The following is a 12,013-nucleotide window of genomic DNA, read 5'->3' as shown; positions in this document are numbered from 1 at the left end:
CGGTATGCATATGTGTGTGCTCTGTGTTGTGTATGTCTGTGTGTGTCTGGTGTTGTGTATGTCTGTGTGTGTCTGGTGTTGTGTATGTCTGTGCTGTGTGTGGTATCTGGTGTTGTGTATGTCTGTGTGTGTCTGGTGTTGTGTTGGTCTGTGTGTTGCTGTGGGTGTTGTGTTATGTCGTGGTGTCTGGTGTTGTGTATGTCTGTGTGTGTCGGGTGCTTGCGTATGTCTGTGTGTGTCGGGTGTTTCGTATGTCTGTGTGTGTTCTCGGGTGTTGCGTATGTCTGTGTGTGTCTGGTGTTGTGTATATCTGTGTGTGTCTGGTGTTGTGTATGTCTGTGTTGTGTGTCTTGGTGTTGTGTATATCTGTTGTGTCTGGTGTTGTGTATGTCGTGTGTGTCTGGTGTTGTGTATGTCTGTGTGTGTCTGGTGTTTGCGTATTGTCTGTGTGTGTCTGTGTTGTGTTATTGTCTGTGTGTGTCTGGTGTGTGTGTTGTCTGTGGCGTGTGTTGGTGTTGTTTCTGTGTGTGTCTGTGTTGTGTATATCTGGTGTGTCTGGTGTGGTATGTCTGTGTGTGGTCTGGTGTTGCGTATGTCTGTGTGTGTCTGGTGTTGTGTATATCTGTGTGTGTTCTGGTGTTGTGTATAGTGTGTGTTTGTTGTGTGCTCTGGTGTTGTGTACTGTCTGTGTGGTGTCTGTGTTGTGTATGTCTGTGTGTGTCTGTTGTGTTGTGTATTCGTGTGTGTCTGGTGTGTGTATGTCTGTGTGTGTCTGGTGTTGTGTCTATCTTGTGTGTGTCTGCGTGTTGTGTATGTCTGTGTGTGTCTGGTGTTGTGTATTCTGTGTGTGTCTGTGTTGGTATGTCTGTGTGTGTCTGGTGTGTGTATGTCTGTGTGCTGTCTGGTGTTGTGTATTGTCTGTGTGTGTCTGGTGTTGTGTATGTTCTGTGTTGTGTCGTGTGGTGTTGTGTTTATCTGTTGTGTGTTGTGTGTTTGATATGTGGTGGTGTCGGTGTTGGTATGTCTGTGTGTGTCGGGTGTTGTGTATGTCTGTGTGTGTCTGGTGTTGTGTATGTCTGTGTGTTGTCTGGTGTTGTGTTTTTCGGTGCGTCTGGTGTTGTGTATGCTTGTGTGTGTCTGGTGTTGTGTATGTCTGTGTGTGTCTGTGGTTGCGTATGTCTGTGTGTGTCTGGTGTCGTGTATGTCTGTGTGTGTCTTGGTGTTGTGTATGTCTGTGTGTGTCTGGTGTTTGTGTATGTCTGTGTGTGTCCAACAGCAGACACACACAGACATACGCAACACCAGACACACACATACACAGACATACACAACACCAGACACACACAGACATACGCAACACCAGACACACACAGACATACGCAACACCAGACACACACAGACATACACAACACCAGACAAAAGCTAGGGGCTCAGATGCCGTGTAACTTAAGTCTGAACAGGGTTCATCTCATTATCTATGTAGATCTTCAGACTGTTTCTACGGAGCAGGACCTGGGCTTTTGAAGCCAGGGCTTTACAGCAGACAGTCATCCCTAGACACACAGGGAGAGCCAGACTCTCAACTGTCTCCCCAGAAAATTGGATTTCTATCCCCTGAGATCAGGATCAGACTTCCCTATTGGCTCTATTAGAAAAACATGCAGCCCTAAGCCTGGGAGAAGCCCGGGTTCACATCCAGACATCAGGACAGGCTGAACTCTGACCCCCCAGGCCACCCCTTCTGATCCCCCTGATGGCTTCCTGCAGGCGTCTGTCTGCCAGACGGACGGAGACCCAGAGCCAACCAACCGCAGGTGTCATCCATTTGATTTAACCCACCCGTTCCTCTCTTCTCCTGGGGGGTTAACTATCCACAGGGGGGACCAAGGGGCGTCTGTCAAATCAAATCAAATGTATTTATATAGCCCTTCGTACATCAGCTGATATCTCAAAGTGCTGTACAGAAACCCAGCCTAAAACCCCAAACAGCAAGCAATGCAGGTGTAGAAGCCCGGTGGCTAGGAAAAACTCCCTGGGAAGGCCTGTTGTTGTTGTTGTTGTTGGCGCTGAGTTGCTGACACCAGCACACATCAATTCCCAAACGTTTGACTTACTTGTTGCAAGTTCACAGCTCCATTGTCCAATAGTGTTAGAACATGTGCTAGTATCATCTAATAATGTAACTCTTTTGTTATACTTGACAGATCAGACACATGCAATGTGATACTGAAACGAATATCACATGGTTTATTGTGAGATATCCAGCTTTTCTGGAACTACATAGAGGGACAAGAGTTCAGAGGATGTTGGAGTAGATTAGTGTACACCTCAGTATGTTCCCCGGGGTGTGATTACGTACACCTCTGTTTGTTATTTCATCTTCCTCTCAATGTTCTGGGTGAAAAACAGTCTCTTTTTTGAGTGAATCTCTAACTGTCTAACAGTTGATCTCTAACTGTTGTCAAGGAGGGAAATGCCTTTAGGCCGTGTGCCCCGTCTCTCTTTCTCTTTCTCTCTCCCTTAGTTTCACTGTAAAAGCCCTACTGTATATATACTTGATGGCTATTTAGACATCTTGGCTCTCCTATTTGCACATTAAACAGTCTGATAGACATCCTACGGTAAAGTCCATTACCTACTCACCGATATACACAGAAGCCCCACACCACCCTTTGTATATTCAATCCAGTAGAATAACATCCTAGGAGATTAGGCAAATCAGTAGATCATGTGTCTTTAAGGACTGGCGATTCGTCAGGCAGCTTGGGTCTGAGGCCGGGGCTGATGCTACTCAGGAGTGGGCCTAAGTGAAGCCATCTCTGTAGGGGGAAGGAGACATACTGTATCCTAGCAGGCCACCCCTTGCTGTCTCCTATTTAGTCTCAGCTCTCTGCTCTGTAGGGCTCCGACTCCTCTTGTAAAAACATGGCTTCAGATGCTTGTGTTCAAGAGGCCTTCTCACAAGCAGCAGAAAGCTGAGGCGAGTTTGTAACAAAGACTCTTCAGAGGGAGACCACGAGAACGGAGATGTTTTCCCCTCAGCAAATGTTTAGGTTTGAACCTCTTTGCCAGGGCTTGCAAAACAAAGTTCTACTTTGCTATTGTTTCCCCGTTGTCAGTTCCATGGATGGACTCAAAATAATGTTTTCTCACATCATACCCTTAAATCATCTAAGTATGTTCTGTTCTGCCCAAGTAGCCTGAGCTCACAAAATACTGTGTTACCTCTCCACTGATATCATAAATGTCCATACCATGCAGGATAACTGTGGTAGCCCTCTGTCTCTCTCTCTGCCTTTAAGCAAAGCATTCGTGTATCCCATATCATAGTACTGTAGTTACAACAGTGTTAACTCAGTTTGTTGGGGTTTGATTCCCGCATGGAACATACTTTATACTGAATGCTTTTGTTAACTTGGTTTATTTGAACATAAGCATGTGCTAAATTACCATAAAGATGTCAAAAATTAAATTTACTCACAGATGTAGTAGTACTCTCTGCCGGAGCGGAACTCGAAGCCCAGAGAGAAGGGGGTGAAGAGCTGGAACTTCTCGGAGAACTTCAGGGGTCCGTTGGGGGAGTGGGGCCTGTTACACTCCCAGCGTTTGAAGCCCTTGGCGGTGTGGTCACAGGAGCTGTAGCCGTCGTAGTTGACCATGTAGAGGACGTAGCGCTCTGTCCGCTCTTCAGGGACATAGTCCAGGTAGTGGGGACAGAAGACGTCCAGGTAGTCATTTATACACACGTCGATGTGGTAGTCACCCCGGTAGAACCTGAAAGGGAAGCAGAGAGGTTCTGAGTAAGATTCTTCAAGACTACAACGTCTAATAGTACTGATTCTAACATGCATTTCCATGATTCTACCTTTCTGGACGTCATCACTGATCTAACACTATAGGGCAGGTATAAGCAAGGGCTTCATTGTGTAACTCTCATCTACTGTATCTAGTCATGTCAGATCAGTGATGTCTTCAAGAAGGGGAGTATCATAAGATGCATACTAAAAGTATGTGAACTAGAGCCCTAGACGAGAGAAAATGTAACCAGATGTGTCTGACAGAGACACTGCAGACTGATCTACAGAAGACACATATACGTCCTACTATCTAGTTTTGTTTACAGGATCCCACCATGTCATTCTCAATCCTCTCACTGCTCTAGAGCGGGCGCTCAAACCTCTCCTCTACCACCAGTAAAAAAGTATCTTACGACAGACTGCTAGTCAGTCATAAGCCACATATCAATGTTTGAGCTGGGCTGCGATGACTTATGAGAGTGCTGAAATTAAAGTCCCCCAGCGCCAAAGTCCAAATCCTCTGGTTAGCACGGGCCTTTGGCAGATTTAAGAGGATCCCCTCAAAAGAGGGAAATTTTCATTAGACCAATATGACATGCTGATGGAGGAGACCCGGTGGAATCTCTCTCAGTGCTGGGAAGAAAGTGTGTTTCTCAAGGCCCCAGAAACAGCTCCAACCAGATTCACATGGAGCTTCAGGGTAAACCGAGCGACCCTCCAGAGGAAGGAGGACATCAGCCAGATATGCCAGGTATTCATTCCTGGGGAGTGATGCGAAACACATATTCCCATAGGCCATATACGGTTGCATTTCTGATGCGTTTATTGGAGACAGATTGCCAGCGCATCTCAGAGTCGCTAATGGCCGAGCTTGGTATCACTGACATTCTGCGGATGTCTTCAATACTCCACCTCTGTTCATTGACACACTGGGGCCAGGGGAACAGGCTGGGAACCGATACTGTGCATACTGTGCTGTGATGATTCGATACGGATGAACTCACTCGCGCTCTGTGGGAGGTTTCTCAATGTAAGGACTGAGATTCACTGACCCAGGAGCAGATCTTACACCCACCTAACAACCTCTCCAGGGGGAGAGGAGCATTCAGAACTGATTCAGGGTCAGGTGAGAGAGGAGGTTGCGTTGGACGGCAGTTCAGCTGTTCCCACTGACACGTACATTTCCAGGCTTTAAGAGGCGTGAGGAGTATAAAGGGTGGTGTGTGTTGGCTGGGACCTGCTGGGGGTATCAGGTTATCATTATACGGATTGCAAATGTGCTGCAGGATTAGTGACTCTCCTACTGGGTTTGGTGCGGCCACAGAGGAGGGAGTGTGTGTGTGTGTGTGTGTGTGTGTGTGTGTGTGTGTGTGTGTGTGTGTGTGTGTGTGTGTGTGTGTGTGTGTGTGTGTGTGTGTGTGTGTGTGTGTGTGTGTGTGTGTGTGTGTGTGTGTGTGTGTGTGTGTGTGTGTGTGTGTGTGCTTGCATGTATGTGTGAGATTGTGTCTTTGTGTGTGATTTGTCAGCTAAATTCTCATATTTTTCTCTAATTATAGCCTGGTCAAACATGAAACTGAAGCCTTGTTTTCACTCTAATTATAGCCTGGTCAAACATGAAACTGAAGCCTTCTTTTCTCTCTCAAAGGCCCACTTTTCATGCTCCAGCTGAGTGCTGTGACTCCAGGCAGCAAAGCATGGCCTCAATCAGCCTCAGTTTCTGAGCCTTTCACTGATACCATAACTGACAGAGAGCAACCAAACCCCAGAGAGCCACTAGCAAGTACTGTATCACTTCCTTAGCCAGCGGCATTGTGGGATAGCCAGCTTGGTCTGTCCATCTCTCTAAGCTTGTAATGCTACCTTTCAACCTGTGTGTACCTTTAGCTGCTCTCACCTGTCACTCAAATCTGACCTGGGACCTGCCATAAAGATTAGCATGGATTAGAGAAGAGAGTTAAACTGAGAGGCGTGGGTGGTCACCATTCTGAAAGTGATGAGCAGAGGATTTATGTCAGGGGAGCTAAGCAGGGACCACAGAGAGGATTACTCTGACCCTCCTAGAGACACCTGAGAGAGCCTTGTGACTGATAGTACCAAATATCAATCCACACTGAGCCATAATCCTAAACCATAATGCTAAAACATATGTCTCGGTCTGACACTCAATATCACCGCAAGTGTGAGTTTTCAATCTTTAAGTGAATGTCTTCAGACTACAGTAATGCTTCACAATGCACAATGCTCAATGCTCAATGACAGAGCTCAATGGGGAAATCAGCATCAGGGTTTTGTCAGAGTTATTTTGTGAGTTCACTCAAAGTCTCTCACAACGAACATCAATGTGGCAGACAAGGAAATAAAGAACTCTGGCTGTGAGGCTGACAACTCAAAAACTAATGACGTCATTAAAAAATCAACACCTTCATTTGTTAAATTCATTCATGTGACGCGATGAGCCAATAGAGTTTTAAAAATGAAGACACACAAATCCTATCTCTATCTGTCATTGGGATTAATGACGCCTGATTGGCTGAATTACTCACAGCCACTTAGACAGGCTCATGCATGATTCAGGGACTACCACTCTTAACAAAGCACTCTCATAACGATAATCCTTCTTTTCACTCCTCTCCTCCTCTCTTTCCCCCCTTCTCTTTCTCTCTGGTGACCAAACACAGGTAATGAATGGTTTGCACCCTGGTTCAGTGGAGGGGAGGATGAGAGGAGGGGAGGAGGGAGAGAGAAAGCCTTCCTGGTGTTTTCTATAATACATGATTACAGTGGTGTCAGAGCGAGGTCAAATTCCAATGGTTTTATAACAATAGGAGAAAAAAGGAGACACAGACCACATGAAACCGCTGACCTGTTCCAAGCCACATAATGGAACAAACGACTAAATACAAACTAAACGGTTGTGCGGGCAAACATTACGGGTTTCAACTGCACTGTCTCTCACAGAATGACATTGTTTTTTTACATTGCTAAAAGCAATGTGTCTACACACACGTGCACACACACGCACGCACGCACGCACGCACGCACGCACGCACGCACGCACGCACACACACACACACACACACACACACACACACACACACACACACACACACACTCCGTAGTTCATGTCCCTGACCTTAGGGGGAGCTCTTTAGGTAGGTAATTACACCACTGTGGCTAACAGGCTAATGCATCTCTGGTCATTTGGCCCTGAGCACTGATGTCACCATATGGAGTCTATTTATCCCTCTGCCTGGTGTTTCCCCCTCTCCCTCGGGGCACCAGGCCTGACCTCCATCTACCTGGCAGATCACTCATAGCACTGTGCCACCAACACCACCAGCACCAGCCATGGTTCAGACATCATTACCTCCACTGATCACACACATCTGTGCAGACACACGGACAGAGCTGTCTGCCAGGGTTCAGAGTCAGACTGGGCGTTGACAGCAAAAAGAGATGAGAAAAGAGAAGACTATAAAATAGACACTTTTCTCTTTTTTGTGGTACATTTCCCTGAGAACAAAACGTTTTGTCTGAGCTGCTCAGACAGGGACGAAAGTTATTGAATTTTAGATTGAAAACACATGGCTGTTTGTGTGAGGTAGGTCCTACATGGCAAGAACATTACAATGTGTTACGGTCAGTAAAAGCAGGAGACAGAGTATTTAGAGTATGAGAGTGAGAACCAACGTGAGAACCAGAGTGAGAACCAGAGTGAGAACCAGCGTGAGAACCAGAGTGAGAATCAGAGTGAGAACCAGAGTTAGAACCAGAGTGAGAACCAGAGTGAGAACCAGTGAGAACCAGTGTGAACCAGTGTGAGAACCAGTGTGAGAACCAGTGTGAGAACCAGTGTGAACCAGTGTGAGAACCAGTGTGAGAACCAGTGTGAAACAGTGAGAACCAGAGTGAGAACCAGAGTAAGAACCAGTGTGCTAATGAGAGCGACAAAGAGAGAAAGAGAAGTTAACAGTGATTCTCAGCTGTTTTCCATGAATGACATAAGAAGTTAACTCACAGTACAGGACAGGTTAATGAATGATGATGCTATTCTGGTGGTCAAAGGGTGAAAGAGGCAGCATGTGGTGAGTGTCACTTAACACACACGCACGCACACACACCGCGGGGCTCGGTCACTCACTGCTTAACACCAGGGGCTGACAGCCAATACCATTACCCTCTGGTCTCAAGGCCGACCCTAACACAGGTTGCCATCACACTGACTTACGACAATGCTATGTTCTACCTCTTTTTACATGCGTGATGTGCTCAAACCCCAGGGTACACACACACACACAGATCTCCGTGTGCTCTCTGTCTATCTCAGAAGCCACATAACTCAAGAGGCTCCAAGCCTTATTAAAATAACCCCACATAGAATGGCACACTCAGTACCTTGGACCAAACTAGCAAGTGTAGCATATAGCCCTAGCCTAGGTCATAGAAACACAGACACCTAGATCTACAGCAGATAAAGACATTGATGGAGCGTGAGCTGGGAGCACTAATAGATGCCTGTCTAGATGGCTAGATGCTACCTATCATTATCAGACAATCCACTCCCATAGGACAGGAGAATATTGATCTGACATAAGAGCCAGGCCAGGGGTTAGAGGTCACTGACAGACCATTATTCAGCCAGGGCCTCAGTATTTGGCCAGTGTCTGAGTGAGGTGACGGGTATGACCCCGGGGTCGTCCATCTTAGGAGCTGCTGAGTAGGTGGCGGGGCTGCTGAGGGGAGGAAGGTGAAGTTTAATATGGTGGATGGATGAGGCTTCACCTTAGAGCAAACAGAGCTGCCCAGCCCTCTCATTAAACACAAACTTGCACACACGCATGCATGCGGACATGAGCGCGCGCACACACACACTCACACTCACACACACACATACGGTAATGGTATAAGCAGCAGTGATCTGTACAGGAAGGGTCTACCTCATCCCGTGTTTGACTATGGTGACCCTGACCCCCCTCACAGGCTTTGACATCTGACCCCTCTCTCCGGGGGCGATTTGAACCCCTGCACCGCCCTATCACTTTACTGCACCCCAGGGAACTCCAACCCGCCCTGCCCTGGGCCAAACCAACCCTGAACCCAGTATAGCAGGGAGGGGGCAGTGGTGAGAGAGAAAACCACAATGTCTGGAATCAATCACCCACCCATGACAAGGCTCCACAGCATTCACACACACCACAAGTCATCCAGTAGGGAGGTCTCACACAAATCATAGTTGGGTGAAATTGACTAAGGCGAGTGATAGTGTTCTGTGGGGAGATGGAAGAAAAGTAGGCGAAGTGCTTCTGTTGGATATTTGTTGTATTCAAGGTATTGGTTGTATTCAAGGTTGGGAAATGAAGGGATACGACATCTGCTTGTTTTAGATGTAGCATGGGTACAGTGGAACCAGAGGGGCCGGTAGATGCCAGTGAGAGTGTGAGAGGGGGTGGTCTTTCCCCCAATCTGTCCCCTCAACAAACACCAGCAGCCCCAGGAAAACCAGCACATGTAAAATCATGTAAGGGCTAAACATAGAACGTCTACTGAGTGCCAGGCATGCCAGCGCCAAGCCACAACACCTGGCCCCCTCAATCTCACCCCTCTAGGCCCCCTAACCCGCCTCTACTGACCCCCTCTCCTCGACACTAAGTGTCTGTCAAAGCCTCCTCCATCAGTCCACAACCAGAGCCCCACGGATACATACACATCCACACAAACCACCTTAAGAGGAACCAAAGCGCTCAGATCACACATACCACCTTAATAAGGAACCAAGCTCAGATTCACATAACCACCTTAAGGGACCAAGCTCAGATTCACACATACCACCTTAAGGAACCAAGCTCAGATTCACATAAACCACCTTAAGAGGACCAAGCTCAGATTCACACATACCACCTTAAGGGAACCAAGCTCAGATTCACATAAACCACCTTAAGAGGACCAAGCTCAGATTCACACATACCACCTTAAGGGACCAAGCTCAGATCAGACATACCACTTTAAGGGGACCAAGCTCAGATTCACATAAAACCACTTTAAGGGGACCAAGCTCAGATTCACACATTACCACCTTAAGGGAACCAAGCTCAGATTCACACAAACACCTTAAGACCAACTCAGATCGACAGAACATACCACTTCTAAGGGGACCAAGCCTCAGATTCAGATATACCACTTTAAAGGGGACCAAGCTCAGATTCACACATACACCTTAAGGAACCAAGTTCAGAATTCACATAAACACCTTAAGGGGACCAAGCTCAGATTCACACATACCACCTAAAGGGGACCAAGCTCAAATGAACACATACCACCTTAACAAGGGGACCAAGCTCAGATTCACACATACCACCTAAAGGGGACCAAGCTCAGATTCACACATACCACCTGTAAGGGACCAAGCTCAAATGAACACATACCACCTTAACAGACAGTGTTTCACATTCACACCTTCTGCAGCATTACAAGTGTGCTCAAATACATGCTAGCTACCTTAGTAGTATACTTAGTAGTATACATCCACATCTACACACACCACTCCAAGAGGACATATCTAGAACTCAGCCATTGTGACTTTTCAAAGGGCAAGTTCATCTTCACATTTAAAATGGATTTAAAATGCCAACCCATGGCTAATATTTACACAGTGGGCCCATTAAAGAGTTTCATAGCCAAACGCTCACACAGGGAGTTTAGCGATGCAGCTCACAATGTTCTGAGCTCCAGACCAGAGGACAGCAGGAACAAAGGCTGGTCCAGAACCACAGGCCAAGACCCAGTGGACCAAAGCAGCCCGCCCTGATATCATCGATGGACCAGCCCGGACATTACCAATACCAGCTGGTCACCTAGCCCTATAGCACTTGCTCAGGCCTGGCTGAAGCCAACACTGACTCCTCCTCATACTCTGTGACCTTCAAACCTGATTCCAGATCAGCTCTTCCAACCCTAATCCTAACACTGACCATTAAAAATACAGCAACAAATCTGATCCTGGGCAAGCTGTCTAAGGGCCAATACGATTCACATGTCACTGGCTGTTCATATACATTTGTCCAAGGATTTGCAGTGTCTTTCTGATGATAGACGAGGTAATAACAGAGCGGGATAGCTTCTTTTGATAGATCACCTCATGACAGGCCAGTTTCCATCCCAAAGAACACTGAGTCAGACACTTCTCTGTCTGAGGTACGATGCCAGAGAAATAGAGACATACCGTAAAACAGATGCTCTGTCTCCCTCAGTCCATCTATCCACTTAGTGTTGGATCAGTGTATGTGTGTTTTTAAACCTGGCCTAGAAGTTTGGATCTCATCTCAGTATCGTCATGGACGGCAGAGTTGAGCACAGGTTAAAGAGCCTTCATTTCATCTGGGCATGGTTCCATCTATTCCCTACACGAAAAGAAAGCTGTTGGAAGATGTGTGTAGGCTATGTGTACATGTGATTGAGTGTGCGTGCGTGCGTGTATTCAGTGTGTGTGCACATTTTCGCATGTGTGAATGTGCATTCATATGTGTGGAGACTCTCTGTCTATCTGCTGATAACAGTGCAGAAGGTGGACTGTGTGTTAAATCAAGCATTGCCAGCAGCAGCTGAATCCTCCTCTGCCTACTGCCTATCATTATCACTGTGTTCTAGTTAGCAGACTGTAGTGATTAGCCCCAGTCACTGAACCATGGGCCACCTCATTTACCACACCACTTGATGTGATTGTTATTGGAGTGGAGATACTACCCTGATGAGCAAACTGCTAACGCCACCTCTCCTCTCACTTCCACAAGAGAGAGATAATCTATCATCAGTCAAATTTACCTCAAACAAAACTGGTTGATAGAATGTTTTGGTCCAGTGGGTTCCATGATTTTACCTGTGTTAGTCTAAAGCATTACTATAGTCCACTCGCTCGCTTGCCCCCCCCTCTCTTCTCTCTCTCTCTCTCTCTCTCTCGTCTCTCTCTCTCTCTCTCTCTCCTCTTCTCTTCTCTCTCTCTTCTCTCTCTTCCTTCTCTCTCTTTCTCTCTCTTCTCTCTTTCTTCTCTCTTCTCCTTCTCTCTCTCTCTCTCTCTTCTCTCTCTCTCTTCTCTCTCTCTCACTCTCACTCTCACTCTCACTCTCACTCTCACTCTCTCACTCTCACTCTCACTCTCACTCTCTCTCACTCTCTTCTCTCCCCCCCACCCCCTCTTCTGAGGCAAGGACACTCAGTGACAA

The 12,013-nt window shown here is 46.9% G+C and overlaps 1 protein-coding gene across 2 annotated transcripts in view; it reads right to left on the bottom strand.

The window, feature by feature from the left end:
- LOC111961652 (ephrin-A5b-like) overlaps positions 1-12,013 on the bottom strand; it is a 67,948-nt gene that overhangs the window by 18,774 nt on the left and 37,161 nt on the right. For both annotated transcript variants that reach the window (XM_023984081.2, XM_023984082.2), the window contains exon 2: positions 3,482-3,774. In XM_023984081.2, coding sequence (XP_023839849.1) covers positions 3,482-3,774 — 293 coding nt within the window. The remainder of the gene's footprint in view (positions 1-3,481; positions 3,775-12,013) is intronic.

The sequence above is a fragment of the Salvelinus sp. IW2-2015 genome, linkage group LG4q.1:29 (genome assembly GCF_002910315.2).
Source record: "Salvelinus sp. IW2-2015 linkage group LG4q.1:29, ASM291031v2, whole genome shotgun sequence".
Classification (NCBI taxonomy): domain Eukaryota; kingdom Metazoa; phylum Chordata; class Actinopteri; order Salmoniformes; family Salmonidae; genus Salvelinus; species Salvelinus sp. IW2-2015.
Note: the sequence above shows the minus strand (reverse complement) of the source record. Positions and strands in the feature narration are given on the sequence as shown.